At 36.8% G+C, this 27,643-nt stretch overlaps 1 protein-coding gene across 1 annotated transcript in view; it reads right to left on the bottom strand.

Moving 5' to 3' along the window:
- SUPT3H (SPT3 homolog, SAGA and STAGA complex component) overlaps positions 1-25,924 on the bottom strand; it is a 540,026-nt gene extending 514,102 nt beyond the window's left edge. Inside the window, exons 1-2 of the mRNA XM_047101640.1 lie at positions 25,676-25,924; positions 13,569-13,669 (exon numbers count right to left, since the gene is read on the bottom strand). Coding sequence (XP_046957596.1) covers positions 13,569-13,669 — 101 coding nt within the window. The 5' untranslated portion in view covers positions 25,676-25,924. The remainder of the gene's footprint in view (positions 1-13,568; positions 13,670-25,675) is intronic.
- Positions 25,925-27,643: the final 1,719 nt, after the last annotated feature.

Below are 27,643 nucleotides of genomic sequence, written 5' to 3'. Positions count from 1 at the left end.
ATTTTAAAACATATTAAGAAGCTATAATAACTAAAGTAATGCAGTACTGGCAAAAGAATAGACAATTTAATAGAACAAAGCAGAAAACTCAAAAATAATAATTTATTATCTGATAAAGGTAGCATTTCAATTGAGGGAAAAGGAAGGCTTATATAATTTATGGTGGTTAGACCACTGGCAACCCAATCTAAAAACTGTTTTAACTTAGAACCCTCTTTGACACTATACAACAAAATAATGGATAAAATATTAAACTGTAGAAATTAAAAACCTGAAATATAAGTACCAGAAGATATGTACAAAAATTGAGGGTAGGACTTCCTGTCAAAGGCAGAAGCAATAAAGAAGTATAAGACTGATTTAGCTACATTAAAAATGAAAACTTACATATTGAAAAGAAATCACTCACTATAGACAAACCTTAAAGAAACCAAAAGATGGGGGGTAGGGTGGAGAGACTTCCATATTACGATCAACAAAGGGCCAATGCCTTTAATATATTAAAAGCTTCAGTAAACAATAGGGAAAAACAAGAACCCAGTAAAATTGTGCTAAGAATAGGAACAATTGCCCACAAATAAAGAAATATAAATGGCTAAAATATTTTCAAACTCAGTAGTCAAAGAAAAGCTGTAAAATAGCACAACTATTAAATATCAGAGAGAGATGGAGAGGGATATTCTCATAACTGCTGATGGAAATATAAATCAGTCCAATTTTCTTGGAAGAAAAATTAGGAAGTTACTATCAAAAAGGCTTTTAGATTCAAAAGTTCTTCTAAGATTTTAAGGCAATAGGTTTCAAGATCTTATTACATTATTTTTAATAAAAGTAGAAAAACTGGAAATAATCAAATGGTTCAATAACAAGGGATTAATAGCATGAAAGCTATCTATATAATAAAATAATTGTCTAATAACATAGAAACCGTTCACAGTATATTAAGTTGGGGGTGGAGAGAAGGAAGAGGACCAAAAATCACAGCAATAGCTAAAAATTACTAAAAACTTAAATAAATTATATCAGACACATAAACACACACCGAAGTATAAGACTCTCTCTTGGTAAGGGATTACAGATTGCTTTTGTTCCTTCTTTTTGTTTATCAGTATGAAGATCTTATTACCTTTTCTGAGTTAAGTAACACATTTAGAAGTTGCCTCAGTTTCCTTTGAATAATAAAGGGCTCCCTTGTGTTTATTTAGGCTCTCGAGTTCATCAAACAATAACTCAACTACAAAACACTAGAAGACCTTAAACACATTCTTTCTGTCTTCTGTTTATGTTGCTATGCAGAGGTCTCTTGATGCATTTTTTAAAAATTTTTTTTATTTAATAATAATTGTTATTTTTATATTAAATATTTTATATTAAAATTATTATATAAAATTTAATATATTTTTAATAATAAATAAGTTTATTTATTTTGAGAGACAGAGCAGAGGAGGGGTAGAGAGACAGGGAGAGAGAATCCCATGTAGGCTCAGTGCTGTCAGTGCAGAGCCTGATGCAGGGCTCAAACTCATGAACTGCGAGATCATGACCTGAGACAAAACCAAGAAAGAGTTGGACGCTTAACTGACTGAGCCACCCAGGCACCCCAAAACTTTTTTTAAATAAATATGAAAGAATGTCTGTAACATGTTACTCCATGTGTAAAAAGGAAAAATAAGAACATATTCATATGTGTTTATATGTGGACAAACTGGAAGAATACACAGGAAAGAAGTTGTAACTCAGAGGGTAAAAAACAGGCAACAATGTCAGGAGAACGTTTCACTGAATAACTGTGACTATTTTTAAATGTGTGAATGTATTACCAATTAAAAACTAAACTGAAATAATTCTTTCATGACAATTGTACTTAAAATACATATGAATAAAAATATATATAAATGTAAGCATATATAAATAAAACCACAAAAAACATCAAATACCCAAAGCAATCTTGAGAAAGAACAAAGCTGGAGGTATCACAAGCCCAGATTTCCAACTATACTACAAAGCTATAGTAATCAAAACAGTATGGTACTAGGAAAAAACACAGACACATAGACCAATGAAACAGGATGGAGAGTCCAGAGATAAACCCACATCTATATGGTCAATTAATCTATGACAAAAGAGGCAAGAATATACAATGGGAAAAGACAGTCTTTTCAATAAATGGTACAGGGAAAACGGGACATCTACATTCAAAATAAATTGGACCACTTTCTTACACCATACACAAAAATAAATTCAAAATGAATTAAAAATTAAATGTGAGACCTAAAACCATAAACTCCTAAAAGAAAACACGGGTAGTAATCTCTCAGACACTGGCCTTAGCAACATATCTATAGATACATCTCCTCCCACAAAGGAAAAAAAGGCAAAAACAAACTATTAGGACAACAACAATATATAAAAAGCTTTTGCACAGCAAAGGAAAACATCAATAGAACAAAAGGCAACCTAGTGAATGGAAGAAGATATTTGCAAATAATAGATGCAATAAGGGATTAATATCCAAAATATACCAAAAACTGACACAACTCAACATCAAAAAACCAAAAATCTGATGGAAAAAAAGGCAGAAGACCTGAATAGACATTTTTCCAAAGAATCCATACAGATGGCCAACAGACACATGAGAAGATGTTCAACATCACTAAGCATCAGAGAAATGCAAATTAAAACCAGTGAGATAACCTCACACCAGTCAGAATGGCTTGCATCAAAAAGAAACAGCAAGTCTTGGCAAGGATATGGAGAAAAAGGAACCTCATGCCTTGCTCCTAAGAATGTAAATTGGTGCAGCCACTGGAAAACAGTATGGAGGTTCTTCAAAAACTTAAAAATAGAAATATTATATGATCCATAATTCTACTACTTGGTATTTACCCAAAGAAAATGAAAACACTAATTTGAAAAGATACAGGCACCCCTATGTTTACTGCAGCATTACTCACAATAGCTGAGGTATGGAAGCAACCCAAGTGTCCACCAACAGGTGAATGGATAAAGAAGATGTGGTATATATATACAATGGATTATTACTCAGCCATAAAAAATAATGAGGTCTTGCCATTTACAACAAGACGGATAGACCTAGAGGTACTACGTTAAGTGAAATAAGTCAGACAAAGACTGTATGATTTCACATATATGTGGAATCTAAAAAACAAAACAGATGAATAAGTAAAACAACTGACTCGTAAATATAGAGGAGAAACCGGTGGTTGCCAGAGGGGAAGTGGACTCAGCGATGGGCAAATAGATAAACAGATTAAGAGACAGAAACTTCGAATTATAAAATAAATTACTCATGGAGATGAGAAGTACATCATAGGGATTATGGCCAATAATACTATAATAACGTTGTATGGTGATAGATGGTGTCTACACTTATCATGATGAGCACTGAGTAATATATAGAATTATTAAATCATGTTGTACACCTGAAACTAACAATATTGTGAATTTACTTCAATTATATATTGATTTACATATAAATAAATGTAAACATACATATGTCACATTACTCAATATTGGTAAGGTATATATTATATACACTATTGGTAGAATTACATTTCATTAAAGCCTTTATGGAAGGTCAACAAAAACCTTAAAAGAATTAGTCCTAACAAAATATCCAGTCACACGCTCAAAGATACACACATGCATACACACACACACACACACACACACAGAGTGCAGAGATAGAGAGAAAACACTGGGTGGGGGAGAAGAGAAAAAAGGAGGGGAATAGCTCTATATCTGTATATAATGAAAGTTCATTACAATTCTATCTGTAATGCTGAAATATTAGAAAAATACACACTGCAGCTATAAAGATAATGACATTAAATATATTTATCAATATGGAAAGAGCTTATGGTATTATATAAGTAAAAATCCAAGTTATACAATAGCAGTTACAATATGAGCTTTTGGTGTTTATTTTTTATATGCATTGGAAAGGAACTAGAAAGATAAATACCAAAGCATTAACAGTGCTTTAACCCAGTGAGTTTAAAATGTTCTTTAGGTTCTTTCTATATCTCCTGATATCTTTTCTTTTCAGAAAAAAACATGAACTGCTTCTATAATAAGGAAATATAAAAGACATTTCATTTTAAATAAAATGTAGATATAATAATTCCTACCCATAACATTTCCATGGTTTTAGGGTTTAGGTTTTAGGGTTTTAGGGTTTTTTTGGCGGGGGTGGGTAAGGGAGGTTATTTTGTTCTTAATATATAAAACCCACCAACACAGAAGTGAACCAAGATCTCGCGAATGCAAATCTACAACCCTTTCCACTGTATCACGCTATGTAAATCACTCAGATGTGGCATTATCGTCCTTTATATTAATTTACCCTTTAAATTACTCACATTTTATTATATTACAAATTCCAGATAAGTTTTACTGTATATTAAAAACAGATATTACCTCTGTTCATATCCTTCCAAAGGATTAGAGATATACAGGATATTATGAAACCCAAATTCTAGGTTGGAAGAGGCAGAATAAAAAAATACAGTATTTGACTTAGAAATGGGTTGTACTCCAAGTTTGACTGAGTGTATTTCCACACAAAAAGAATGCTGTTTTTGTTGAAGAAATAAGTATCAATTGATTGCCAGACCAGCCCAAAAAGTTTAATTTAACCCATAATTGGCAGAAATATATTACCAGTGCATTGTTATCCCTATTAGACACACATTCCTAACCCACGTAAAACAGGAATAGGGAAAAGTCACAAAAGGCTACGAACACTGTTCCAGCCATGGCAAAATATATTGTTCTTTCAAGACAGAGAAATCAATGAGAAAAAAAGAGGAAGAAAGCAGTCAAAGATTAAGGGTTGGTTCTCACTTCTCTTCCCTAGAACAGTGGTTTGTAAACTATATTCTGTCCCAGGAAAAAAAACGGTTATGCCACTCAGAAAACCTAATGACTATAGTATTCTCAAAAAGGGACATGATATTTTAAGATTTTCTAAATATCTATGCAGTGATGTCAAAAAATATACATTTGCAAAAGGTAGCACACTCATACCAATATATAAATTTTTGTGATGTATCTTAGTATATCAAAAACATATACAAACGTATTTATATGTTAACATGTTAAAATACATCACAAAATAAATCAATTCTCATGTCCTTGGATGTAATGCAAAACTACGTATCAGTCTCACACCTAGAGAATCAATCAGAGCTGTGTGTCAGCCAACTTAAAAATGGTCATGAAACCTTAGACCCAACAAACTATCAACTAAAAAAGATTCATTCCCTTATATTAAAAATCTATTATTATTTTATATGAAATTATATCTTTTTCATTTTAGGAATCATTCACATCCTGTATCAACAGACTTTGTTAGGAGGTAATCAATACGTGATAGTAGATATCAAATTTTCATTTCCTATCCAAAATTACTAACCACTTTCTGATATATTTGCTGTACCAAAGAATCCATTTTTACCCCACTACTATTTTTAAGATTTTTGTTTGTGTTTTTAAAGTAATCTCTACACCCAGCCTGGGGCTTGAACACACAACTCCCAGATCAAGAGTCGTACACTCTACCAACTTAACCAGCCAGGCGCCCCTACCCACTACTGTTCCTAAAGGTTAATTTTGAATTTGGTACATTTAAAAATAACAAGTTTTCAAAATCTCAGCATGTTAAAAAAATGACTTGACTTAATATTTCATAACATAATGCTAACTTTGCAGCTACCAGTAATTCTGCAAATCTAGCTAAATGCACATTGGCATGATAATCAAGTACAATACAATACGTTCAGAGTTATAGTCGTGGGATTTTCAGTAAGACAAAGAATATATAAATTCACAAAGGAACATTTTTAAGAAATTAACACTTCAGTATTAATTATCTGTACTTTCTATAAAATGGAACATTAATGTAACATTAAACTTCACAATCAAATCTGACCTGCCAAAGTAACCAAAAATTAATATCCCCAAATCTTTAAAGAACTGTGGGACAATGACAGCCACAATAAAAGAGGAAGAAGTAAAAATTAAAACTGGTAACAGCACTTAAAAGTAAATATTAAATCAAAAAAAAAAGTCATAACATGTAGTATGTATTTTCCCAATTTCGGTAAAAATATAAGCAAGCATCTCAGAAAAGTAGTAGTCCATGTATAATTTGTATTTTCCATATTTCTTTTAGGTTGTCAAATATACTCATTTAATGTATTCAGTAGGCACATGTGTTTAGTGGCTATCATATTGGAGAGCACAGAAATAGAAATTTCCATCACCGCAGACAGTTCTACTGGACAACAGGCTATAATGTAGACAAATCATTTTTCTCTATGATTATAAAAATTATTCCCATAAAACTGCAAACATCTGCCCCTACATTTACATTTTTATAAGTTTCCTAATCATATGTTGATGATACATTTTTTTGGTTTTTTTTGAGTTTTTTTTAAGTTTTTTTAGTGTTTATTTTTGAGACACAGTATGAGCAGGGAGGAGCAGAGAAAGAGGGAGACACAGAATCTAAAGCAGGCTCCAGGCTCTGAGCTGTCAGCACAGAGCCTGACGCGGGGCACGAACTCACAAACCTGAGATCATGACCTGAGCGAAGTCGGACGCTTAACCCACTGAGCCACCCAGGCGCCCGCCCCTTTTTTTAAGTTTTTTTAATGTTTGTTTATTTTTGAGAGAGAGACAGAGACCGAATGCAAGCAGGGGAGGGGCAGAGAGAGGGAGACACAGAAAACAAAGCAGGCTCCAGGCTCTCTGCTGTCAGCACAGAGCCCGACGTGGGGCTTGAACCCACTAACCTCGAGCTCATGACCTGAGCCGAAGCCAGACACCCAACCAACTGAGCCACCCAGACACCCCAGCTGATAACATTTTTTATAAGATAATGGCAACAACAGGAGAGTATGTACTATGTGCCAGGAACAAGAACTATGCGCTTTGACTCAGTATCTCATTTCATCTTCAAATAAACCCTACGAAGTAGATGCAAGTCCACAATCCCTTATCTGAGAAATGTACTTCAAATTTGGAAGCTTTTCAGGTTTTAGAAAGAATAGTGTAAGTAAATCATATGCTAGATGCTCTCCCTCTCCCCCTCTTTCTCTGTCTCTACCTCTCCCCAGCTCGCACGTGCTCTCTCTCTCAAAATAAATAAACATTGGGGCGCCTGGGTGGCTCAGTCGGTTAAGCGTCCGACTTCAGTTCAGGTCACGATCTCGCGGTCCGTGAGTTCGAGCCCCGCGTCGGGCTCTGGGCTGATGGCTCAGAGCCTGGAGCCTGCTTCCGATTCTGTGTCTCCGTCTATCTCTGACCCTCCCCCGTTCATGCTCTGTCTCTCTCTCTCTCAAAAATAAATAAAAAAATTTTTAAAAAATAAATAAATAAATAAACATTAAAAAAGGGTGGGGGGGGCACCTGGGTGGCAGTGTCAGTTAGGTGTCTGACTAGATTTCAGCTCGTCATGATCTCATGGTTCATCGGATGGAGCCGTGGGTCAGGCTCTACACCGACAGCATGGAGCCTGCTTGGGATTCTCCCTCTCTTTGCCTCTCCCCTGCTCGAGCTCTCTCTCTCTCAAAATAAGTAAATAAGCATTTAAAAAAAAAATATATATATATATATGTAAGCATATGACACTCTCAGAGTCTAGGCAAGCGCTCAGGAACACAGTGGAATGCATGAATGTTCACACTAAAGACAAGTAAAGTCCATACACAACTGTGTATCTGCTAGGTCCTGGTTCACCATCAAACTAGCTCAGAACCAGTATTCCCATTCTCCAGTCTCGTAATTTGCAACTACACTGCAATTTTAGAATGACGAATCTATGAATTTTTACCTATTTTTCCCTACCTTACTAAGAATATTCAATATAAAATTACCAAAATGACTGTTTCTCTGAATTTTAAGGATTCGTTTCTAAGACTGAGCAACACGTTTTTCTCCCTAATTAGAGACAGACATACTATCCTCAACTCAGGCCTATTAACCTTCTTTTCATGAGATAACTGATAGAGGTATTTCAGCACAAATTCAAAACTGTATTTTGTCCCATTTATAAGATGACACACTTGTTCAATGCAAGGACTTCATTCAGTTGGATGTAGCAACTTAAACATTTCCTTATTTTTATTTCTGAAAGGAAAAGAAGTATAACCAACTTTCAGTTACACAGCGCTTTTGCGTTCTCAATCGGCTTTAGCATTTTCTCACTTTCAAAAGGAAAGATTGTGACCCATTTCAAATAATTTGAAAATCCTCATTATTGTTGTATCTATAAACCAATGTATATATTAAAATATTCCAAATAGATGCATTCCACAAAAAGTACAAGGATAAGTTCATCCACGTATTTCAGTGTAATTTAAATTACCAGGAATCAGGAATTAAAGTATTAGTTAATAGTGATAAAATATAAAAGGTACACTTAAATATTCACATTATGTTAAATATTACATTAAATATTCAACCACGTAGCCATATCCAAAATTATGACACATCACAAACAGGAGCATCCAATAAGGAGCATGTAAGTAATAAGTATACAATTTCAATGAAAAATTATACTTTCTCTTCGTTACTGACATGGCCTTGCTTAAAGCGATTTGGTGGTCAGGTATAGGAAACTGAAATAAAAGCTATGATTATATGAAAATAACATTCCAATATTTCTTATAAAAATTAGACCTCATTACTAATAACACTAATTAATACTAATAATTCAGCTTTGTCATTACTTCATTACAGTACACTACTCACACATAAATTAATAAACATTCATGTGTAAACTAAATTTCATAGATCAGAATCAAAGTTGTATTGACTGAAATGTAGTTTAGCATAATACATCAAAGCACAGACTCTGATGGAGTTACACTCCCAGGCTTAAACACCAGGTTTTGCCACTTATTATAATGGCAATTTTTTGCAAGTTACTAACTTTTGTGTCTCCATTTCCTCCTCTAATCAGTGAGAGGGGAGTAACAGTATTCACCTCATGAGGCTGTGTGAAGATTAAATGAAATGGGGGGGTTGGGGGGGTGGGCCTGGGTGGCCCAGTAGGTTAAGCATCCGATTTCGGCTCAGGTCATGATCTCGCAGTTCGTGAGTTCCAGCTCCGCGCTGGGCTTTGTGCTGACGGCTCAGAGCCTGGAGCCTACTTCAGATCTGTGTCTCCCTCTCTCTCTGTCCCTGCCCTGCTCGCATGCTGTCTCTCTCTCTCAAAAATAAACATTTAAAAAAAAAAATGAAAGAAAGAAACGAAATGGTATATGGAAGCATTCAGGAAGTGCCTGGTACACATTATGCTCTACACAAGCATTCACTATGATCATCAGTATTATTAAAGCATCCCTGAAGGTGTAATAAATGTCATCAGCACTGTTTACCTTTAAGAATTTTTCTCCAATTTCCTAAAAAACTTAAACACAGTAGGGAAACTCAATATTTGAAGCAACCCTGTGTGAGTTTAATGAACATCTATTACTAATTCCTATGTTTACATATCAGGTCTCCTTAAAGACAGATTAGCGTGAGGATAGAACTGGGAACAGAATTCTCTCACAGCTCAAAACTTATAATGTTAAATAATAGCCAAAAGATACCATTTTACATAGACAACTCTGCCCTAGTCTAATGCAGCAATGAATAAACAGATTTTGCTATATACCCCAAAAATTCCCAGGAAAAGAAGCAAATCTTACTGTACTAGTGCAGTTTGGGACATACTAAGTTTGAGATGCTCACAGAATACTTAAAGGGCACTCCAGGAAGCAGTCAGAAGCACAGACTTCAGGAAGCTTACCCTCAGAAGGTCATCACTCCCTCCCTTGTACTACCATGAAATTCACTGCTCACATCCTATCACATGACAGTCACGTGTCTCCACAACCCTTCTCTATTGCTGCACTATTCTGAAGGCATTTAGGTACCACCAGATAGGAGGCCAATAAATGTTGGTTTTTAAAAATGCAAAACTTGCACAATTGTACAGTTAAGAGAGTGAATTTTATTGTATATAAAAAAACACTCCTGAATAAAAAAATTTCTTTTCAATCTGTGAACTTTAAATATGAATGAAACTTTCATTTGGAAGAATTCTTATAAAATGTAAGTAACGTGTAAACACAAAACCATTATTTTTTTTAATTTAGTTGCATGAGAATTACTAAATGCTACCAAGCAGTGAAACCTCACATCATCACCAGGTCAAAAACCTGACAAAGTACAATATAACAAGGCAAGAAATATATAAATGAGTAAAATAAAGAAGAAAATATCCAATGAAAACTCCTTGAAGTGCTCTTAATCAAAATTCTTAAGAAGTTTGTTAAAATACCTGCAATGTGGATTGAAAAGATTTCACTTTGTAATTTACAGGCTACTTGAGTTCAGTAACTTAAAAATGAAAAGCCTCTTGGGCCCTCCCAGCACACATTACTCAAAGAGCTGTGATAAGAAACATACAGCAAATGTGCTGAGTTATATGCACTCGGTAAGGGAAAGCTGCTTGTCATCCCCAACCCACCAACTCTTTGATGGCTCGTCCTTTAGTTTAAAATCTGTAGAATACTTCCTAAAGAATACTTCACTGGTAGAATTTACAACACAAACTTAAAATATGGTCAATTCTCTCAAGGCGCTAACAGTACAGACCAGCTGCCAGTTCTATATTTGATCAGGACAATGTCATTTGTATTTCACAATTAGACACCTTTCACAGTGCAACTATCCCCTGGAAATGATACCACAATACTGTTGCTTATTTAGAGGGCAGGGAGCCAAGAGAAAAACAGCTCATTAGCGGTGAAATGACAGCAGAAGATTAAAAAACAGCAATACAGGGGCACCTGGGTGGCTCAGTCAGTTAAGCGTCTGACTTTGGCTCAGGACATGATCTCACTGTCCGTGGGTTCAAGCCCCGTGTCAGGCTCTGTGCTAACAGCCTAGAGCCTGGGGCCTGCTTCAGATTCTGTCTCCCACTCTCCCTGCACCTCCCCTGCTCACTCACTCCCTCTCACAAAAACAAATAAACATTTTTAAAAAATAAATAAAAACAGCAATACAATACAAACAGGCTGAACAGAACTGGCGGGGGTTGGGGGGACACAAGAGGGTAAGGATTCACAGAATGAAATTCCTATAACACAAAATAAACATGAATACTTAGGGCTGCACTTCACATGTGAAATAGGCAACAATAAATGTATACTTATTCTTATATAATCAAAAGCCTAAAAACCTTACACCAATAAAAAACATTGGTAAATTTGAAAAGTTTCCCCCAATTTGGGCCCTTTTTTTTGTGTTCTATGAAGCAATTCATAAGGGGAAAAAAATAACTTCAGACTATAAATGATGAATGTAACTATTAGGAATGGTCTCTCTAAGAGGTCTGAAATAGAAGGAAAATGTACATTTCTTCCAAAGCTGTAGCCAACAATAACTTTTGCATTCTGAATCCAGCTTAAGCACATTAGTTGAGAAGATGTTTGCAAAAGTATTTAATAAGAAAGTGCTGAATTTAGCTTTTATTTTTTTCTGTTTTCTTAAGTGGCCTGCAGTCTATCAAATGCACTAAGAAGAACCTCTCCTAAGTATAAATGACAAAAGGAAATACAGCTTTCTTACAGAGAGCTGTTTCTATAGACCAGGTAAACCTTTTCTGTAAAGGGCCATACAGTAAATATTTTCAGCTTTACAGGCCACATGGTCTCTGTCACAAATACTCTGTCATATAGCATGAAAGCAGTGACAGATAGCAAATGAGTATGGATGTGGTCCAATAAAATCTTCTTTTCAAAAGCAGGCAGCCAGTCCATGGGCCCATGACCATAGTGTGCTGACCTATGCTACAGAGCTTATTTTTTATTTACAACAAATATATTGTTTTAATAAATACCGCCAACTTTAAAATATGATGTCTGGGAATTGCTTTAAAATACTGTACGAAAGAAAAGTAGACAGTAGGGAGAAAGGTTAAGTAGTAGGACTAGCAAAACACAATTATTGTTAAAATTGGATGATGGATGCATGGAGTTCATTATCCTACTCTCTTATGAGTTTGAAATTAAAAAGCTTTTAAAAACACAAAGTAAATCAATGAACCAGCTCTACAAGAAAATGAATTTCTTCACTTTACTGTAAACCTTCTAAAGCACATTTGATATTCTGAAACATAATTAACAGAATGCAATATAAAATATTCTTAATGTAAATCTACAAAACTAAAATGAAAATGCTTATCATATAAAAATTATACCAGCATAAAACCCTTAACATTTTCCATAATTTGAAACCCAGGTTCACCTCATACAACTCTTAAATTAATATACTAAGTTTATTCTCATCTTATCTAACAAAATATGTTATCAATTTCTGGTTTAAGAATATAATTATTTTCATAGGGGATATGCTATTTATGTTAACATGTAATAGGTATACTATTTTGCAAGTAAATTACTAATTTTTTATTCCTCAGTTTTAAACTCTGGGCAATAAATATTAACGGATTAAAACCCACATAAACAAATGCTGCTTAAGGTCTTCAACAACTAAGAGTGTAAAAGGAACCTCACACCAAAAGGTTTGAGAACCTACGACCTAAACGTTCTCAGTGCTGTCTAAAGTTATGTTTATCGAGCATATGAACAGCCTACGTATCTGAACAATAATCATCACACAATAGCGTTAACTCTCTATGAAGGCTACCAATATACACCCACAAGAGGAAGATACTTAAACCTTCCACAGAAACATTCTTTTCAAATTGCCCAGTATGTCACAAATAATGTATCTACAGGAAAAGAAGAGTTCTAATGTGTTGTCCCACTTATGCGAGTAATTGTCTCCTGAACTAAGAATAAACTAAAATGAATATATGGCAGCAGACATTTCTAATAAATATGCTACCTCCCCTCAAATCAAGATTTGCCATGTCACTCAATGCAAGAAACAAGAAATTAAGCTAAAAAGAGTCTTAAGGAAAGAATGATTTCCACATTAAGGAAAGAATGTGCAATTTCTCAAAAAGAACACACGTGTTTTTTAGATGTTCTATGTTTTTTCTCAACATTCAGCAATACAGTGATTTCAAATATTATCAAAACTAAAAAGTAATTTAAATTAGGCTCATGGAATTATTATGATACTTCAGAAAAACAGAGAACCTCTCTGTGAAAACATTTCGACTATCCAAGAATATAATCAACCTCAAAGTCCTCTAAATCTAAAACTAAAATAGTAATAAACAATCCATAACACAGATTTGAGCAGAGAATCATAACGAGAGCAAACAGACTTATGTGACTGTTCATTCTTTTATAAAGATGAACCAGTACTTATTTTTCAAATACAGCACTACTGGAGCATTATTAACCTATTTTGCCCCTTCTACATACGGCTATTTAAACTATGAAGAGACTATTCCATTTTTACTTCGTTAAGTACACATTTCAAAGTTAAGTTTTAGAAATTTTTTTATTTCTGTTGTCTTTTATCAAATGAATAAACTTGAAATAGTAAGAAGTGTGATGCAGAGACATACTCACATCATACTCTGTAATTCTGCTGCAAAGCTTACCGACTTCCCCGCACTTCTTCCACTACTTGAAGTGGCAGTAGACATTGGGCTGGCTGCAGTATTATTCATCTAAATAAAAAAGAAATAAGGCTTACAAAATGTATTTAACTATAAACAAATGCATGGAGAGTGGAAGCAATTATAAATTACTTCGAAAGTATAGAAAATTTTAAATTTCTAATGTTTACATAAATCTGATTTGTTCCTATTAATATTCTTTATTAAATGAAATAGCAAAAAGGAAAAACTGCTTAGTCGAATATGATATCAAAAATTACCGACTTAAGTGATAAACGTTTTAGTACAAATTTTACAATAAATAATGGAAGAAAAAGAGTCATTAAAATAACAGAACTCCATGGTTTCCAAATACGTTCCAGGGAGCCCTAAGGTTCACTGGCAATATTTCAGGGAGCTCCCAAAGGGTCTCTAAGCACACCCTCCCAGTTCCATCCAGAACAACAGAACAACTCTGATTTTTCTATTCATGTACTCGGGTTCCAAGTGAGCGTTAATACAAAGAACTGCACAGCTGCAAAACACAAAATTAGAAAACCAATACATAACCTAACCCCCATTTGAACCAAACCCTAAAATATAAATAATAAAAATAAAGTCAATCAGCACATAAGAAGTAAGTAGTGTGATATTTTATCTTATGGTTAACTAACTCATCAATTTAAAATGTGACTTTTCCCCCAATAAAATTAAGCCGATGCATAATAGGAAAAGTAGATGCCAAACCTAATATATGCTGTTTTATTTAATGCATGTGGCAGTCCTATAAACAAGAATTAGTGAAAATAACATCACAATAAAAGTAGATAAAAGTCTCAACTATTACTCGGTAAGTGCTCAATAAATGTTAGCTATTATTTTGTATGTCCATATAAACGTTGCAATATAATTTCCTTACAATAGGGGCGCCTGGGTGGCGCAGTCGGTTGAGCGTCCGACTTCAGCCAGGTCACGATCTCGCGGTCCGTGAGTTCGAGCCCCGCATCGGGCTCTGGGCTGATGGCTCAGAGCCTGGAGCCTATTTCCGATTCTGTGTCTCCCTCTCTCTCTGCCCCTCCCCCGTTCATGCTCTGTCTCTCTCTGTCCCAAAAATAAATAAACGTTGAAAAAAAAAAAAAAAATAATTTCCTTACAATAAAAATAATTTGCAGATTTGAACATATGATAAAAGAAAGTAGTACTGGGGCACCCGGGTGGCTCAGTTGGTTTGGTGTCTGAATCTTGATTTTGGGTTCATGTCATGATCTCATGGTTCATGGGACCAAGGCCCACACCAGGCTCTGTGCCGGCAGCTCCAAGCCTGCTTGGGATTCTGTGCCTCTCTCTCTGCCTCGCCCCCTTGCATGCATGCACGCGCGCATGCAAAATAAATAAACTTTAAAAAAGAAAAGAAGAAGCTTTTGAGAAGTCAACAGGACAGAGGACTAAGATAAACAGCAGGCTAGCTGGTTAGCTAGATCTGAGTGTCACAATATCCTTCTGTGGCAAAGCCAACTATCTGCCAACAGAAGTCATGGTCTAGTTAGAGGGCCCTTAGGGCCAGGCCAAATGCAAGAGCAAAGAAAAACAAGGGAAAAAGTTTCACTCAAACTGAGCCTGAAAACCAAAATTCCAAAGCACATAAAAAAGCTGATGCTATTAAAGACCATAAATTTGTGTAAAGCCTGATTTCTTTTCCACAAAGATTTTTAAAGTAAGTCCTTTTTTCTACAAAAATATAGGATAAGAAGCATCACGATTAGAACTCAGGTTTTAAAAAAAAAAAAACAAAAAACAATTCACATCACCAAATCCAAGATTGGGGGAAAATAGACAGGAACCCAACTACTTCTAGGAACGGTCCTACAGAATCAGAGCAGTGATTTAAAACAAACAAAAAAAAAAAAAAAAAAAAGAACAAGGAACCTGGCTCTCCCAAGAACCTCAGAAAATGTTTCCCTCACCCAAGAGAATGCTGGCAAAGATATGCTATCATGGAGAAAACGTTAAACTCAAAGATTGTGTATTAACCCCAGCCTCCAAAAACAGGATTCAAGTTGACTCATGTCAGATTTGAAGACATGTCAGTCTGTGGGATTATCCTGTGGCCAAATGTCCTGTTGACGTTGCTGGAGCAGCCTGCCCCTTTAGTCACCCCACTTTCACTCTCTCTGAAGAGGAGACATTTCAGAAAGTAAATTCCTATTAAAACAGCTTTCTTCAGTTGTCCCCCTACTGCAAATGTTTCACATCAAGAGTATTTATCGGTAAGAGGTAAAAGGTCCCAATCCTAGTTTATTATAACCACGATCATCCTTCCACAGTCAGTTATTTAATTTTTACATCAAGCAGGTGAATAACATTTTTCTGACATGATGAGCTGATAGCTCATTAGAATCTTTAAAATAATTATTTCCCATACCCAAATTTTGTTTGATTTTAGATAATTAACTTTAGACATAACTTCTTTACACATCAAAGTCCTATCATCCCAATGCTTTATTTCCTTTCTCCTAGACATTAAAAAAAAAAAAAAGTCAGTTAAAAGCAGAAGCACTCAAGTCAATTTTCTCTAATAAATACAGTTAACATGGAACTGAAAACCTACTGTAATCTTCTCAATGGGTTAATGTCCTGCAGTCGTTTTAGCTTTCGATTGAAATGCAGCTGTTTGCCATATTTTACAAAATGAATTCAGATGTGCAGATGGAGATCTAGATTATTTCAACATGCCACAGTTTAAATGTGAACCCGAGGACTAAGTTCATCTCTGATTAATACATATTGAAACCCAATCATTAAGTCAATAGTCGATACCATATCACACCTGTAAAATCTTGTTCCAGAGTAGAAAAACTGACATCTTTTATTTTAAAACAATGGAGCTTGAGGATATACCCTTTTCCTCAGAAAATACCAGAATGAAAAAAAATGTTTTAACTGTAGTCAAGTTATACATTACAAATGTGAATTAAACAAAAAAGTAATGAACATGCTACCGGGTTTCTAATTACAGCTCATATTTTTGTTGCTAAATGAGCAAAGAAGAAATACCATGAGACACCTTTGGCTTAAAATACCTCAAAGAGTTGGAAACTTTATCACTAGTTATAGCACACCAAAACAACATAAATATCTGTGTTGTGAAATCCATCAGTCTACCCATTTATTAAAAGTGGAATGTTTTATCATTTCTTCTATTGCATCACTGCTGAGGAAAATTAATTCAGCAGACCTATGTACTGATTCTGAGTATGAACAGTTTCAATTCCAACCATGCATAACGTGAACATCCCACATACATAAATTAGTAGAAAACTGTTACAGTCAGAACATTCTCATTTTCATAGAACTCCAAAGGCAGGAAGCAATTAAGGTTAAGCTACCACTATTATACACTGCATTTTAGTTTTGTTGTTTAAAAACAAAACAAAACAAAAAAACTCAAGCTACATCATGGCATAAATTTCTCTCGCTGTGAAAAATAATTACCAAAATGATCAATCACTGAAAATGTAAAAAATAAAATAATTTAATTATACACAATTTTAAAACTTTTATACCTAGTATTTGGGATAACACAATGGTAATTCCAATATATTTAAATAAGTGGACTTCAGAAGATATAAAGCTCAAGTGTCCATACAATTACCAGGTAAAACATCTCATGAATAATCCAAAGAATATATGATTCATGTGTAACTGTCTGGAAATCAACAATTCTCCTGAAACTGCTGATTGTATTTTCATAACTAAAAATCATTTGTATTCACTTACTACATATTAAATGAGTTCAGAACCTGAGATAAGATGCATCAATCATAGCACTTCTCATACTATAGTGTAACTATTTCCTTGTCATCAAACTGCTAACTGCGTTAACGATAGGGACACTGATTTTTCTGTAACTTTGGTGCCTAAAGTACTGCCTAACACCGCTGATGCTCAGTAAATGCTGGGTGAATGCACAAACTACTGAACAGTATAACAAATACAAAGATAAAAAAGACATGTCTCCGCCACTGAGTAGCTTAGAGCCTAATGAAGTTAATCGATCAGATATATTCAGTGGAATGATGTTGGAGATAAGGCACAAGATACTATGGGACAAAAGTAGGAACTAAGACCTGTCAATTATTATGGGGAAACTGTCCTGAGATTTAACACTCGTAAAAATCTGAAAATAAAGCATATTTAGCCACACTAAAAAAAAAAAAAAAAAAAAGTGAACAGCACATCTAAACTACCCATATGCCAGTGGATTACTGTAAGTGCAGAAGTGAAAAGTACTCTGAAAACCATGAAGCACCATAAAGAGCAATGTATGATAGTAAATACTCTTCCTTCCCATTCATTCAACGAGCAATAATTTTTCTTAAAAACTATTAGAATAGGAATAAGTACTTCCTAACCAAAATCAGTTTGATTCTAATTGGCATAGATAAGAAGATACAAATACTCATAAGCAACACCCAATGATCAAAATGACAAGTTACCAGCTCTAAGCAGAGAATCGCCATCTTAATATAATTACCAAAGACTTCATATTCATAGACAGAAAAACTCTCCTCTGTAATATACTATTCCCCGGTACATTTTCCCCCACCAAACCCGCTTCCCTGTCCAACATCCTGATTCTGTACGAACAACACAAGTCTTTAGTTGCCTAAGTTCAAAAACTCCAAGGCATTTTTGATTCACCAGCTCCTCTCCTGCCTACCTCCATGCAATCTGGTCCTGGCATATTTTCTCTTAATAAAGCAATTCTAATTCAATCCCTTCCTTTTCAATCTCGCCTTAATAAATACCTTTACTAGAGTATCTTTTAAACCCATCTCCCACCTTTCTAATTAATTCTGCATACAGCTCCAGAGTACTCATTCTAAATATTGGTTACTCCTTGAAGCGCCTAGGTGGCTTAGTCGGTTAAGCATCCAACTCTTGGTTTCCACTCAGGTCATGATCTCACAGTTCATGGATTCAAGCCCCGCATCGGGCTCTGCCCTGATAGCACGGAGCCTGTTGAGGATTCTCCATCTCTGCCCCTCCTGCTCTCTCTCAAAAAATAAATAAATAAACATAATAAATAAACAAGTAGTGGTTACTCCTCTACTCAAAGCATCCAATAGCTCTCCTTCCCCTGGAGGATAAAATTTGTCCAATATCAGTCCCACAGGACCTCTGCAGCCTCCTTTCCCTACAGCAGTCAAAGCAAATGTCCAGCATCTCCCAAACCATCCCAGGTTCAGAATCGTTAGCCTACAGTTCTTCCTACTTACAGTACCTCTTGTTTCCTCTCCACCTCTCCAAATCCCAGCTGCCTAGAAAAGCCCAACTGAAGCTCAAGGTCTCCAAGACTTCCCAGACTCAACGATCTTCAGGAAGTCTCCTTTCCCTGACATTTAATGTTTTCATTCGCTAATTCTTTTGTTTAACCTTAAATACTTCAGTGCACATTAGTTTATTAATAAACTTCCCCAACTATTGGCAGATGACTGCCCCTCCTCCTTCATAGAGAAATGAAAAGCTCTTACTTACTTCCTCCTCTCTCCTCAACCAAAGCCCCTGTATCTTCTCCTGATTCCCTCCTCTTACAATCTAGGCACTTTCTTCTTTAAAGCTGATGCACGACCTGTGCTTTGGTGTATCCATTCATACCTATTTACTGGACACTTACTGCCAGCCAAACACCGTTGTTAAGAGCTAGGGATAGGATAGTGCCTAAGCTAGACAAAAGAAATATCTTATAATGCAGGAGACAAGCATATAAATATAATGTGAAGTCATGACAAAGGCTATGAAAACAAATTAAACAAGCTGTTTTCAACCAGGAGGTGACATTTAATATAAGATCTGAACAAAGCCCGGGATGGAGCTCTGGAGACCTTCCAGGCAAAAAGAACAGCAAAGTACCAAGATCTTGAAGCCAGTGTGGCTCAAGGGAAGGGAACAGAGGGGATATGCAGTAGAAAATAAGGCCTGACAGTTAGCAAGTGGCCAGGTGATATAAAGCCCTCTAGGCCATGGAGGTTAAATTTTAGTTGAATATAATGTGAAGCTAATACAGAACTGTGAAAAGGGAAGTGACTTGAAATGTTTTAGGTTTTAAAAAGATAACTGGCTGCCATGACGTTATACTGCAAAGAAGCAAAGGTACAAGTGAGAAGACCAGTCAGAAAGTTACTGAAGTTGTATAGGCAAAAGAGGACGGCAGCCTGAATTAGTGGTACAAGGAGATGGTGAGAAGTGGCCAGCCTTCTGGAATATATTTTGAAGACAGAGCTTATTGCCGATGGATTAGACATGGAGTATGAAAGAACAGTCAAGGAGGACTCTGAAGTTTACTCCGAAGCTTGGGGCCTGAGCAACTGGTTGGATGGCGTGCCAGTTACTGAGATCAGGAAAACTGAAAAAGGAAAAACAAAGAAACCAGGAGTTCAGTTTATGCCATATTAAGTCTGAGACAACTATCAGACATTCAAGGGGAGATGAAATCCTGCAGAAGTTGTGTGACAGATGTTGTAAGACAGAAAACTGATATAATTCATGGTCACGGGGTTCTGCTAAGGGTAATTACTCAATACTGTAGGTTCTGATAAGAAAGACCAATCATCTCTCAAGTTCAGCTTCTCCATCTGTGAAGAATAATTTCTGCCGGTCTCAGAGGAGTGTTATAAAGAAGACAGTGGCTACCACATAACGGGTATTCAAAAAATCTATTTGAATTGAAAAGAATATCAAAACATCTGTGAACCACGAAAATTCCTGATAGGCAGATATAAACTGTCCATTTACATATCCTAGTTGGCTACATGAGCAGTTACTTTTTTTTAGGAGCACAGTCAGACTGCTCAGAGACCTGTGAAGCTGTATTATTATGTTTTTCTTCTTTAGTTTCGTATTAATGCAGGTTTCTATTTCAAGTGCTTTCACATCCAGTACTCTCTTAGGGAAATACTGAGTTTCAAAAAAAAAAAAAATCTTTATTCTTTGGAAATACGGTTCTTAAAGTGCACTGCCAATGTGCCCGTCAGATCATCCTAAAATACCTAACACTCAACCCCTGACAAAACGGCAAGCTTACGTTTCCCATATTAAAACACTGTTGTTTTTACATAAAGTATCATATACTTGAGTGACTTAATAGTTAACTTTTCAGATAAGGGCAAAAATTTTTAGTCAACTACACTGTCAATAGTAAGTGTAATTGACAAGAATGTCAAGAAAGGTCTCTCTTAAACATCAGGATTCTCTCCCACTCTAGATTCACGCTCTAGAAATATTTAACCTTATGAGGAGTCTATTTTAAATACAAACAAGTCAATAAACTATCTGATGTGGTTAAAAACACAGTTCATGTGACTAAAAAGAAAAGGGAATTAGAGATTTACTGTAGGCATGTAAAAAAAAAAAAAACTGATGAATTTGTATACGCATTTCAGGGTTTATAAAGGGTCTTTCACCTCTACTACCTAACATTTTTTCACAATTACCCTCAAAGGCAAGTATCATCCCCACTACCAATGAGGAAGCCAAGAGTAAAAACTGGGGAAACGTCACAAATCTAACAAAAATCAGGCTTTGATCCAGAGTAGCTGACGGACAGACAACCAGAAATATTCCATCCATGCCCATACATTTTTTAACAAAAATTCATTAACCTTCTCCAATTCTAGTGCCTTAGGTTTTTTTCATTTGTAAACGACGCCTATCTCCTTTAACACGCTAAACTAATGTGAAATTACTGAAAAGTTGTACACATAGTAAGTAGTCGGGGGACTTGTCATTAAGTTGTCTTAGAGACTTGCTAACTTTAAAAGTTCAAGAATTCTGTGCTTAAAAGTCAATCTTAGGCAGGTGGATAAACAATTAGACAAAACTACAACTACACCAGTTGGCGGGAGGGGGACCAAAGACATCTGAGGTTCAGAACTACAGTTTGAAAAAAACTAATTTCATCCAAATCCCTCATTTTTCAGGTGAGGAAACTGAAGTCCAGAGGGGTTTCTTGAACTGCCCAAGGACACATCACTATTTAGTGATACAGCTGGGACTAAAACTGAGTTCCCCTGACTCCCGTCCAGAGTTCTTTCTACTATCCCACAAGGAACATACAAATAAAAGTTGATCCTAATTAACTCACAAGACCTCCACAATGTGTTTGTCATAGTGAACTTTGTTGTGAAATATCTGCCTATGCCGACTCACAGTTTCGCAGTAAACGGCTAAACTGTGTCATTTATATTCATATAATATTTTGCATTTATAAAGTGCACTCACATAAATTATCCCAATGTATGCCCTAGGAATTCAATGAACACACTGTTTTTTTCTCAGCAACTACTACATACCATATGCCAGGCAGCATGCCATCTTCATACTCATTACCTTATTCAGCCCTCAATATCCATTCACTATCAGCCAGATACTATCAGAGGCAGTAATACAATGCAAAAAAAACCAACAGACCCATTCCAGAAAGTGAGCACCTCATCAGTATCACCTAGTAAGGGGGAATGACATGTCTGGATAAATAAATGAGATACAGCATTTAGCACAGGAGATGGAACACATCAAATGCCCATGAAAATGGTGGACCTCCCTTAGCAGTAGTATGCAGTTGTTTAGTGTAGAAAATATATTGCAACCAGATCAGTAAAGCGCCATTACCAAGAGTTACAGTATTGTCAAAGAGAGCAACCTCGGGTAGAGCCTATTATACTCCATGCTGTTTTACAAATAAAATTTACAACAACTTTTGCAGATTTAAGATTAGTCTTTACTAGAGGTAGTAGGTGGAAAAGTTGAGACAAAACCAATTAAAATAAAATGTCTTTGTAAAGTAAGACAATCTACGTAGTTCTCTATGGTATTCAACAATCCTGTGGGAAGGCTGGAATGAGGTGAAATACAAATTCCATTTTACAGATGAGGAAATTGAGGCTCAGAGAAGTTAAACACCTTCACTGGAGTCACAAAGAAAGAATATGGTAGAAAAGGGAGAAACCTAGGTTTGCAGAATTAGTCTCAAGTACTCTTTGCACCTATCCACAATGCATCCCAGAACATCAACATCTCTTCCAGATATTTTATTCAATAAACTTAAGGCTAAAACAGCTAATATTTATTGGGCACTGACTTATATGCTTTGCTGTACCCAACACTGCACCCAACACATCACATGGATTATCTCATTTAATCCTCAGCAGAGTGAGAACTCAAACCAAGTTGTGTTTGACTCTCAATAAAATATTTTACCTACCACAGTATAAGTTAAATTAACACAATAAGGCATTTGGCTACATTATTTTTCTTTATTATAGAACAACAAGCAAAATCCTTCCTGGACATCCTAAATAATAACAGACAGATTTCTGACTGACTTCACTATTCAACTTAACCATAAAATAAAATGGGTATTATTTTCAACAAGATTACTCAATCTTCTGATTTGACTGACTTAGCCTAAGTTTCTTTGCAGCTTCCTACACCAAAAGATCATTTATGTAGGGAAAAGCAAAAACACGAAAAGATCACTTATGTAGAGAAAAGCAAAAATCAAACTGTCCAAGATTTCCATCCAGTATAGGGAGAAAAGCAAAAATGTTTACCTACCAGTAGTTTAAATGAACAGGTCACTTGCTGGCCTTATTCCAGATATCTCATCTATTATTTAAGCGCACAACCAATAATTCTCTCAATACTTTAGTACATTTGTGAGATTGCAATATAATTAATCCCCCTAAAAATTACATATTACAAACTTCAACAAGTAATAAGACTAAAAGTAGGGTGGCCGTATTATTATGTGATACCAACTGGGACATTTTTTATATGAAAGGGGCTCTATTAGGATAAAGAGGCTCTAAACAATGACTGTCCCAGAAAAGTTGGAGTTTACAATCACCCTATATAAGAGCAACCCATTTTGATTTGTATGTTATGGGCTATTCAAATGCGTATTTCATGGGCTTTAAGTTTTTGGCCTAGATCTAACGATTATCTTCAGCCTTGAGATCAAGGGCACTAGGCCAGAGTTAAGGGTGCTACCTAAAATAAAGTTGTTTTTTTTTTAAGTTTTATTCTCACACTAATGTGCTTAAAAAAGAAAAAAAAACCTACATATCTCAAAGAAAGGAATCTCATCAATATCACCAAATTTCAGACTTATCTCTTCAAAAGTTTTGAATATTGATAACCACAAAACTATTTCTAAAATGGCCCAATGCTCAAAGGTTATTAGTATAAATTATCAACTTGCTGTATTATACAAAAAGTTACGAAACAAAACAACAAAACAAAAAAAAAAGCACTATCTTTCAAATGGAAAACAACTTTAGGAATAAAAAAGTAGAAACGTTTTCACTGAAACTTAACCGAAGTGATAAAAGATAGTGGAAGCCCATGGTCACAATACGGTACAATAATGATTAAAGGAAGTGCCAGCTAGTATTGTTATGGCTTTCCAGATGAATCTGGCATGAGCTGTACAACCCAAGGAGTCAAAAGAACAATTTGCTTTAATTTGTCAAGCTGTAAATAAGTACTAACAGACCCATGCTTTGAACTATAGTATTTGAGCAAAAGGCATTATTTGAATATAATTATGATTCCCTAAGGCAATAAATGTTCCAAGAATTGGCTTCGACTTAAAATTCAATCAAATCAAGAAGTGAAACGCGTCTCAAAGTCTAGATTCTAGGCTTAAGCTGCCCAAAAGGCAGTGAACTAGCCACTTTTGGTTATTTATATTTAAATTAATTAAAATATAATTTAAGTTCTTCAGTGCACTAGCCACATTTCAAGTGCTCAAGAGCCACTTGATGCTAGTGGATACCACATTAGTACAGCACAGATTACGGAATATTTCCATCATGGCAGAAAGTTCTACAATATTGGACAGTGCTTCTATGGACCTAGGCTGCTCTAGATCTTTGCTTGAATACTCCCAGAGATTAAGAAACTTGCAATAATGAATTAAGTGCAATGAGGTGCATTCTCTTTTTGCAAAGTACCATCAAAAAAATTGATCCTCATGTTCAGTCAAATCCAGTCTCTTTGAAACGTCCACCAGAAATTCCAAGAGGTCCATGCTCAATTTGGTCGTCAAGTAAATCTGTGCACAGCTAACGCACTTCCGTTTTCAAAGTTCTGACTCCTAACATATACTAAGACCCTGTCTTCTCCTCCTCTATTGATACATACTAATTTCTTTCAAAGTAAACAGTTTAAAGTTTGTATTAACCTCATGGAGTTATGCTAATTCACCCCCGTGCACATTAACAACACATGTTAGTAACACATGTTAGTATCCTCTCTGTCAGATACTTCATTCCACTCTTCCTATGAATCTACTCTTACCAGACCTTCAAGTGTCTTAATTTTTAATTTAGAAAACAGGGTCACAGTCATTTTGAATTTCGTAAAACATGAAAACTAAAATTAATTACCGTTAACATGTAATTTGATCAGTGCCTGATCAGTGCATTACCTCATATAATCGGGGCAATTCTGGGCTAGGCTACTACCACCCTCATTTACAGACCGGAACACCCAGGCAAACGCAGGCTCGATAATTTCCGCAGGGGTCACAGATGTGGGCTCAGCCCACAGAAAACAGAGTCGATCTTTCCCTTTTCCTGGATGCTAGGCTTCTACTAACGCTACTTAACTCTTCTTCCGCCCCGGGCATAAAGCACTTTCCTTCTCTAAGGGTTCCTCCCCGCAAAACACTACCCAGATGAGGCGCGGAAGGTGCTCCTTAACACGCCCCAGCCACGCCAGCTCCAGCTCGCCTGCCCAGCTCCCCTCGCCCCACGCCCACCCGCCGACGGGGAGGAGTCAAGAGCCAGCTCCACGCTCGGCGGGAGAACCGGGTGCTGAGCCCGGCCGGCGCCTCGCGCTACCGTCCTCCCTTCAGCCCTAGAGTACAAACGCCAATTCCTCCCCCGCGGCCGCCCCGGGGCAGGGGTCAGGACGGGGCCGGGCCCACGGACGCGGGGCTCGCCGCGCGCCGTCCATCCCGGTTCGCAGATCCCTCCCCGCCCGCCCCGCACCGCCCCCCGCACCCCCTACAACCTCCGCTTTAAGAACACTTGTAGGCACGGCTGCGCGTCCCGCGTGGAGAATGTGGGGAGAGATGGTGCGGTTTCGGCGGCGGCGGCCCGGGGCACGCTTGGAAAGGGGCGGGGTGGAGGGCTGAGAGTGCAGAAAGGGAGAAGGTGGCTCGGCTGGGGCAGGGGTGGGGGGGGGGCACAAGATGGCGTGAGCCCGACTCTCCGTGGGGCGGGGGCTGCGGAGACGGAGGAGGGAGCGCTGCAGACGCCCCTACCACTAGCTGCGCGGGCTCTGGCGCATGCGCGCTCCACCAGGTGGCCGTGGTCTCCTTTTCCGAGCAAGCAACTTCCGCCACGCTCGCCGGGGGCGGGGCGTAGTGGAGTGTACCGCAGCCACTTTCCCCGCTGCGGGCCACCGTGGTCCGAGCGGCGGACCTCAAAGCGGTGCCTGCTGGGAGGGGAGTGGAGTCACGCTGAGACCCGAAAGGTGTTCAAGGGCCAGGCCGTTCTTTAAGAGTCGAACCGAGAGGGCTAGGATTTTCGAGGGCTTGGGTGACCGATACTGGAAATTTGTTTTCAACTTTAGAGCAGAGATTGGCCCGTGTAAGGTTCTGTCCAGGAATTGGGGTGAACCAGGATCTTAAGCGGATTGTGCTTTTAAAATGGGGAGGAGAAAAGGAGAGATCAAAAAGGCCTGCTCCCCCAAGGGGCCGCAGTGCCGGGGTGTGGATATGGAACCCTTTCTGGACAGTGGGACACCAGCTCTTCCGCAGGCTCATGCACACCACAGTCTTAGGAGAGGCGGTGGGAGATGATGATCCGCAATGAATACCCCTCACTCCCACCGCCAGACTCATTGTAACAAGTTCAGGCATTTAACGACCACGTTTTTATAATTGAAATCTTTTTCCATTTCAAGGATGGGGGGGGAGGATGATCCTATTTTTATTTTTCTTTAGGATTTTGGCCTGTTCCTCATTTTTAAATCTTGCACCCCCACTATTTAACTGCACGTCGTGCTCTCAATTTCCGTGATATACCTATAGTTCTATAATACAATCGTCAGTTACTTCAATTGCTTTCACTGTGTATGAAGTCTTGTTATTTATGTTTTTAACATTCTTTTCAGTTGTTAAGGGAAGAAAACAATTACCTATGCTTACGTCCACTCTTATGACGTCGAATATAAAGTATTTCATAGAGATTCAATTACCAACCTTCAATCGGGTCTTTTAGAGCGTTTACTGCTTGTTATTTTCCTATGGATATTTGTGTTCTGAAATAATCTTTTCTTTCTACTTGCTTACATTCTTTACAAGAGCAACTTCTTTGACTGTTTCCTCTGGATCATACTTGACTCTTGTGTGTTTAGTTCTCTTTAATCTCCCCAATACCTCACTATTTACCAAATACTTAAAGTTCTAAAATAATACATTTAGAATATAAAGACTCACCATAATGTGTAAATCAGGGCTCAATGCAATGTTGGGCAAAGTGTAGAACATAAGGAAGAGAAAGTAACAATTTCATAATTTCTTACAAAGGAAAACCGATATACACAGTAGTTGAAAAGCCCTTTCAAGTACATTACCAAGAAAATAATTAGGAGAAAGTTAAGAGAAAAATTGATATTACATCTAAGGAAATATAACCCAAAGCAGATCGTTTCAATTAAAATTACATTCAGTAAATGTTGCCATAGTACTTGCATGGGCGTTTTACCTGCATCACGTGGAGGCCAGATTTGACCTAGCTTTTCAGAATAGAACACAGATCTTACTCTCAGGCTACTGGTGTCTAATCTACATATAGTCACGCACAACAGGAGTTACTGAAAGTGAGCCATGGAGAACGGAAACTGAATTAAACCAGGCACTAGTAAAGGGAACTCAAAAATTCACTCTTAGGAAATTGTGAATTGTGCTGTTGGCAGAGATCTTAGCTTTGAAGTCACATGAGTTATCCTAGTGTTCCTACCTCCTGGAATCTA

The sequence above is a fragment of the Lynx rufus genome, unplaced genomic scaffold, assembly GCF_022079265.1.
Source record: "Lynx rufus isolate CCGP_SWC_20201006 ecotype Redwood Valley unplaced genomic scaffold, mLynRuf1.p SCAF_6, whole genome shotgun sequence".
NCBI classification, from domain to species: Eukaryota; Metazoa; Chordata; class Mammalia; order Carnivora; family Felidae; genus Lynx; species Lynx rufus.
The sequence above is the reverse complement of the archived record's forward strand: the minus strand, read 5'-3'. Positions and strand labels throughout refer to the sequence as shown.